Consider the following 7816-nt stretch of genomic DNA (forward strand, 5'->3'; position numbering starts at 1 on the left):
ACTACATCCACAGCACCTCCTCCAGCTCGAGGCACTCCAGCACCCGTAGGGCGTGGTACAGCTAGAGGTGGTGCACAGAGTTTAGGAGGACCCAGCTGTTTTTACGCTATGAGGGGTTGCCATAGTTCATAGGCTTCTCCAGATGTTGTCACATGTATATTGACTGTCCAATCTCATGTTTATGCTCTAATAGATCCTATTCCACTTTGTCATATATCACTCCCCTATGTTGCTATGGAAATCGGGATAGTACCAGAATAGTTCCATGAGTCGTTCTCTGTATCTACTCTGGTTAGTGAGTCTATTGTGGCCGTGCGGGTTTATAGGGATTGTGTTGTCATGGTGCGTGTTTAGGACACCATGGACGATCTCATTGAATTGGGGATGGTGGATTTTGATGTGATAGTGGGGATGGATTGGCTTTACTCATGTTTTGCCCAGCTTGATTGCCGAACCAGAATAGTTAGGTTTGAATTTTCAAATGAGCCAGTCATTGAGTGGAAGGGGGATGATGTAGTGCCGAAGGGTAGGTTTATTTCTTAACTTAATGTTGTGAAGTTGATCAACAAGGGGTGTGTTTACCTTTTGGTCCGGGTTACAGACACCGATGCTGAGGCACCTACACTTGAGTCTGTGCCAGTTGTGAATGAATTTCCAGAGGATTTTCCTGATGAGCTCCCTGGGATTCCATCAGATGGGGAGATTGATTTTGGGATTGATGTTATGCTAGGCAAGCAACCTATATCTATTCTACCTTATAGAATGGCACCGACAAAATTAAAGGAACAGTTGAAGGATTTGCTAGAGAAGGGTTTTATCCGGCCGAGTGTGTCGCATTGGGTTGCACCGGTTCTCTTTGTACGGAAGAAATATGGATCGCTATGAATGTGTATTGACTATCGGGAGTTCAACAAAGTCACCATCAAGAATAAGTACCCACTGCCAAGGATAGATGACTTGTTTGATCAATTGCAGGGTGCTAAATTTCTCCATGATTGACTTAAGTTTGGGGTATCACCATTTAAAGAGCAGGGAGAAGGACATACCGAAAATAGTCTTCAGGACTAAGTATGGGCACTTTGAATTTTTGGTGATGTCTTTTGGGATAACAAATTCTCCGGCAACTTTCCTGGATCTTATGAATCGAGTCTTCAAGCCTTTTCTCGACTCCTTTGTGAAAGTGTTCATTGATGACATTCTTCTATATTGACGAAATCAAGAGGACCATGGCGATCATCTCAGGGCAGTTCTGCAGACTCTATATCAGCACAAGTTGTATGCGAAGTTTTTGAAGTGTGAATTTTGGCTTGAATCCGTCGCATTCTTGGGTCATGTCGTCTCTAGTGAAGGAATCAAGGTTGATCCTCAAAAGGTTGCAGCTGTGAAGAATTGTCCTAGACCTACAACTCCAACAGAGATACGAAGTTTCTTGGGCTTAGTTGGGTATTACAAGAGGTTTGTGGAGAGGCTCTTTACTCCTACCTCTCTATTGACTAAAATGACACAGAGGGCAGTTAAAGTCCAGTGGTCAGGCGCTTGTGAAAAGAGTATCCAAGAGTTGAAGACAAGATTGACTATTGTACCGGTGTTGACCTTACCAAAGGGTACGAATGGGTTTGTGGTATATTTTGATAATCAAGGTTCGGACTTGGGTGTGTATTGATGCAACATGACAAGGTGATCGCTTATGCTTCTAGAAAACTCACGAATCATGAGAAGAACTATCCAACACATGACTTAGAGCTCGCGGAAGTTGTTTTTGCGTAGAAGATTTTATGTCATTACTTGTGATATGAGCACGCTCGACGAAATTTTAATCAAGGATCTATATTTACCAACTGGACCAATCACGAGAGCTAAAGCTAGAAAAGCTCAAGAAGTAATGCATGGGTTGGTAAAGAAGCTACTTGATATGAGATAGAAAGTCACAGGTATGGATGAGAATCCATTTATACAAGTATCTCAAGTGAGTGTGTTTTTATTTTATTTTGTAGTCATGCAACATTTGGTGAATACTTTGGGAGAATTGGAGCAAAGGGGTGATACATAATGCTATCCAACATTCACAAAACTGTCCGAACATTGGCCCAACTTCAAATATTAATATGTTTAAGTATAGATCAAATTGGGCTACAAAATTCATCATAATTACAGATACTGAAGTATAGATTCTAATGAGCAAAACTGGTCTTAATTTGGAGCTTCCTACATCAAGTTATGGACATATAAGCTACAACTGTACAAATTTGGACAGAATCACATTGGTCAACTTCAAAATTCGATGTGGAATAGCATAAGATGAATTTAGGAGTGAAACTTACCGAAAGAGCCTAATATGTCTTCTTTTCAGAGAATCAATAATTGTGCAATTTCAACACTCCTAGACAAAATTATAGACTTTCTACCAAGACTGCACCAATCTGTCGGGATTTCAAATACAAGATATTCAATCATTCATACTTGGTGGAAAACATTGAATTCAATGGTTCTTGTGAACTCATTTAAAAAGTGCTAGCACGTAGTTAGATGATATGACTATGTTTATAGGCCACCATAAGATTTCTTGGATGACATTAAGGCCTCCATTGTTGAAGATTTAATGTAGCCACCATTGAAGACCTTTTTAGTATTTTTTTTCATAGTTGTAGTTTGCTAAAGTGTAGTTGAAATGGCTCTATAAATAGCCATCGCTATGTCATTGTAAGACATCATACCTTTAAGTGTTATATAAAACATATTCATCTCTTTGAGAGTTTAGGAGAGTCCTCCTTAAGTTCTACCAAGGACTTGTCTTTGATTGCTTCAAGGATAGTTTCTCCTTGTAAGTAATCTTCTATCTTAGGTGATAGATTAGGTTACTTGATTTTTCCATTTGAGGTTGTGGATTTAATATATCCATGATTGCTTGAGCGTTTAATCTTGGGGTCTAATCTCCTTGTAAACTTCATAATTTTATGTTTCAATTCCTTACTAATTCTTATTATCCTATGTCACTTTCTACTATATTTACATCATAAATCTTTTGATCTTGGGTTCCGCATCAACTTGTATGGGGTCCATGTGGATATATTTACGGACCATAAGAGCCTTCAATATATTTTCAAACAGAAGGAACTAAATATGAGGCAGAGAATATGGCTTGAGTTACTCAAGGACTTCGACATCAATATCCAATATCATCCGGGGAAGGCTAATGTTGTGGCGGATGCTCTTAGCCAAAAATCCATGGGTAGTTTGGCTCACTTGGAGGCACATCAAAGGCCGTTGGCCAAGGAAGTTCATTGGTTGGCTAGTTTGGGGGTTCGTCTTGCGGGCTTTTGTGAAGGAAGTGTGGTTGTGCAAAATAGAGCTGAATCATCACTTTTTGTGGAAGTCAAGGAGAAGAAATACGACGATTTGTTATTGGTGCAGTTGAAGGAGGAGATTCATAAACCTAAGACCACAGCTTTTTCTCTTAGCGTGGATGATGGTACACTAAGGTACCAAGGGCGATTATGTGTGCCAAATGTAGATGGTCTCCAGGAAAAAATCATGACTGAGGCTCACAATTCCAGATATTTCGTGCACCCAGGCTCTACAAAGATGTACCATGAAATTAAGGAAGTCTACTGGTAGAATGATATAAAAAGGAATGCAGAGAACTTTGTGGAAAGATGTTTGAATTGTCAACAAGTGAAGGCCGAACACCAAAGGCCCGGTGGGTTGGCACAGAACATAGAGATTCCAATGTGGAAGTGGGAGATAATCAATATGGAATTTGTGGTGGTACTACCTCGCACGCCTCGTAGGTTTGACTCAATTTTGGTGAATGTGGACCGACTCAGGAAATCATCACACTTCTTACCTGTTAAGGCTACCGACACAGCAAAATAGTATGCTCGGTTGTATATCAAAGAAATAGTCAGGGTTCATGGCACTCCAGTTTCTATCATCTCATATCAAGGGGCACAGTTCATAGCAAAATTTTGGAAGACATTTCTGTAAGGTTTGGGTACTCAGGTGAATCTTAGTATAACATTTCATCCAAAGACCGATGGGGAAGCAGAACAGACTATCCAGACGCTCGAGGATATATTGTGCGCTTGTGTTCTTGACTTCAAGAGTAGCTGGGATGATCATTTACCGCTCATAGAATTTGCATACAACAGTAGTTTCCATGCCAACATTCAGATGGCACCGTTCAAGGCTCTATATGGTAGGAGATATAGATCTCCCATTGGGTGGTTCGATATTGGGGAAGCAGAGTTGATAGGACCAGACCTCATGCATTAGTCTATAGAGAAGGTTAAGATCATTAAGGAACGGTTGAGAACTGGTCAGAGTCATCACAAGTCCTATTCATATGTGCGTCGTAGGGATTTGGAGTTCAAAGAGGATGATTGAGTATTCTTGAAGGTTTTCTCGATGAAGGGTATAATGCAGTTTGGGAAGAATGAGAAATTGAGTCCCAGGTATGTCGGGCCGTACAGAATCATTCAGAGGATTTGTCAGGTGGCTTACAGGCTTGAACTACCACCAGAGATGTCATTGGTGCACCCGATATTTTTATTTATCTATATTGAAGAAGGTAGTTGGAGACTCGGCACTCATTGTTCCAGTAGAGGCCATTGAGGTTAATGAAGAATTGAATTATGAGGAGATTTCGATTGCCATTTTTGATAGGCAAGTCCAAAAGCTGAGGAATAAAGAGATTGTCTTCGTGAAAGTGCTATGTCGAAACCAACAAGTTAAAGAGGCCACCTGGGAGGCCGAAGAAGAGATGAAGAAGAAGTATCCTCATTTGTTTGAAGAACTATGTAGTTGTTTTCTATGAAATGTTAAGAGCTTACTTTCTATAAATTCTATTCCACTTGTACAGTTTATGTTAAGGATGCTCATTTTTGATAATATAATGTTTATGACATTATGGTCGACGTTGCTTTCATATTGTGATACATTGTTGTGTTATGGTTATGTTGTTAGGACTGGTTTATAGGATTCTCTGAAAGGTGGATAGGAACAATTATAGAGAAAACTCTGCTGAAATTTCTGAAAATTCTGGGAGTTAGCCAAAATTTGGGAGTTTGAATTGTGTGAAAGAAGAGATGAGTTATGTTGGGTGTTTAGACGGACTCTACTCCTCATTTAAGGATGAATGATCCTAAGCGGGGGAGGATGTAAGACCCCGTCAAATTTTACCTAAAACTCGAGGTTTATGGTGCTGATTAGGCTAATATGTTAGAATGTAGTAGCTAGTATGGACCTTTTGTGTTGTGCAATGCATTGGGGAGCTTACAAAAAAACAATTTTGCAGAACAGTGTGTTTTTGCGGTCCACAATGCGACCGTAGAATTACTTTACAGACCGCAGATCCACCACAGAGTGTAGCAGAAACAATGCCAATTTTGGAGCTCATTTTGCGGTCTATTATGCGACCACATAATCATTTTGCGGGCCGCACATCCGTCGCAGAGCCAGCATGAGAAAATTTCATAGGACAATTCTGCGGCGTGTTTTGCGACCGCATAACTGATCTACAGACCACAAATTTGTTGCAAACTAGACCAGGCCAACCCAGTTTTGGGGGATTATTTCACGGTCCATTGTGCGGACCGCATACCTGTTCTGTGGTCCACACAACGGCTAGAGAATTTAGTTCGGAGGGTTCTTTTTTTAATTTTTATAACCCGATCCTATTTTGATAACTAGACTTAAGGGACCATTTTTGAAGAGGAATTCTGATATTTTAAGAGAGAGGGGAGGAACTAGAGAGAGAAGGAAGAGCTCCAACACCTTCCACTTCAATCCCTTGCTCAAGCCTTGGAGAATTCAAAAGGAAAGCTTGCAAAATTGTCTACTAGAGAGGTATGATTCTAGCCCTAGCCTTCAATTTCGAAATTTGGGCTGGGAATAGATAATGGGGAAAATGGTTCTTGAGAAAAAGAGTTGGTTAATGAGGCATGCATGAGCCAATGAAGGTGGTAGGGAGGTTGTGGAACATATACGAGTGACCTATGGAAGTGGGGATTGCTTGTTGGGTAAAAGAACATCGACATAGGACCCTATGGTCCAATTTTTGTTATGTCTCTAAATAGATTGAAGTTGCTAGGATTTCTAGAACGTTGTAGTAATTAAAGAAAAGCTCAAGCAAGGTATGTTAGCGAAACTCCTCTCATAGGATCGAATTGCATGATGTACTTGTAAGTTTAAGTGTGATTGAAAAATATATACCTGAAATGTGTTCCAATTTCCCATGTCGTGTTATGCCCTCCTTCAGGAATGTATTCAAGCATGGTTTATGTATCATAATGGTATGACTTCAATTCGTGTTTCAATGCAAGACTTATTATGCCTTGTTCTTGGAAGGAAAATGTAATGTATTAGAACTCCTATTGTTCATATGCATGTTTTAAAGTCTTGATTACAAAAGCCCTTATTGTCGATAATCTATGATGATGCTTGAAAGTGAAAGAAGTGAGTAAGAGCTATAAAATGTGGTTATTGTGCCAATAATGAAATTACTTTGGTGGCAAATATGCCAATGAAATGAAAGGAATTCATGAAAGACTATGAAATGAGTTTTAGCTTCTTTACATAATGACTATTTTGGGAGCATCGTTTAATCACTGAGGAATGTGCCAGTATAGGAGTGATTGAGGGGTAAATTCCATTATTGATGTGATGAGATTATTCCCCTTAAATTGGATGAGATTGGTGTATTGAGATTATTCCCCTTATTTGGGATGAGGTGATTGCTAGCGAGAGGTGATGTCGATCCACACGGCATTGTGGTGAGACAGCTTAGTCGATCGGGCTGAGATTAGATATCATACTGCACACATGGTGGTGTTGTGACTGGATGTCTCGGAACAACAATACATATGAAAGTATAATAGGATGACTGATCTGAATGATAACATTCTGAGCCACTTTGCAGGGCTTTATGTTCAAAAGAGAGGTCAGAGTTGGATTGTACATATATATGAAATGAGTTCAGTTTTATGTGATGAACTTATTCCTGGATTGTTATTCTTGCGATATCGGGTTGGATTTTGTTACTTTTGCGATGTCAGGTCGAATGTACTCTCTATTCTCCACATGGTCCCCCAATATTTAAGTTTGAAGGATGATAGTTCGAGCATTCGAATTATTGCCTAGTTTCCTTGTTTCAGTTAGTTGACCTTCCATCTATTCGATGCTTGAAAAGAAGCATAGGGGAGAAGAAACATTAAGATGAAGATAACACTGGCATTTTGATCAAACATATATCGAACCAGGCTCGAAAAGATTTCTATTCATGTATCTTGTCGTGGGTCAATATTGTCATTATTCAGTCTATATTTGCTTATCATCTAAAAATATTAGTGTAATTAAATAAAAATTCACAAAAAGTATAAAAAGAAAGAGTGAAACTGTTAGGGTCTTAAGACATAGTAGCTCTGATGATTTTCCAACTGGGAGAAGTTTCCCATCCATAGTCTTGAGTTGATAGGCTTATTTGCCATCTATCCCGCTAACTTAATACGATCCTTCACAATCGGGGCCGAGTTTTCTTGCATTTGGCTCTTAAGTTCAGGATAGTACTTTTCAAACAACATAGTGCCGCAGTTTAAAGTATCTGAGGTTTGTCTTTCTTTTGTAGTACTTCTCAATTTTATACTTTTGTGCACGCATCCAAATTAATGTTATCTACCTATATCCTTCAACTAAGTCCAGTTTTTTTTCCAAGGCTTCATTGTTTGATTCTTCAGCACATGAGAAAACCTTAGACTTGGTTCTCTAACTTCTACTGGAATAAGTGATTTTGATCCGTAGACAAGAAATAATAAGGTCTTCC

The 7816-nt window shown here is 39.4% G+C and overlaps 2 protein-coding genes across 2 annotated transcripts; both read left to right on the forward strand.

Annotated features, from left to right (window-relative positions):
* Positions 1 to 360: 360 nt before the first annotated feature.
* LOC138892333 (uncharacterized) lies at positions 361 to 885 on the forward strand. Its single transcript, XM_070176040.1, has 2 exons — positions 361 to 526; positions 602 to 885. Exons 1-2 carry the CDS (start codon positions 361 to 363, stop codon positions 883 to 885), a joined length of 450 nt encoding a protein of 149 aa, XP_070032141.1.
* A 2235-nt stretch (positions 886 to 3120) lies between these two features.
* On the forward strand, positions 3121 to 4272 carry LOC138892334 (uncharacterized). Its single transcript, XM_070176041.1, has 2 exons — positions 3121 to 3507; positions 4000 to 4272. The coding sequence occupies exons 1-2, from the start codon at positions 3121 to 3123 to the stop codon at positions 4270 to 4272; spliced, it is 660 nt and encodes a 219-aa protein (XP_070032142.1).
* Positions 4273 to 7816: the final 3544 nt, after the last annotated feature.

The sequence above is a fragment of the Nicotiana tomentosiformis genome, chromosome 5, assembly GCF_000390325.3.
Source record: "Nicotiana tomentosiformis chromosome 5, ASM39032v3, whole genome shotgun sequence".
Classification (NCBI taxonomy): domain Eukaryota; kingdom Viridiplantae; phylum Streptophyta; class Magnoliopsida; order Solanales; family Solanaceae; genus Nicotiana; species Nicotiana tomentosiformis.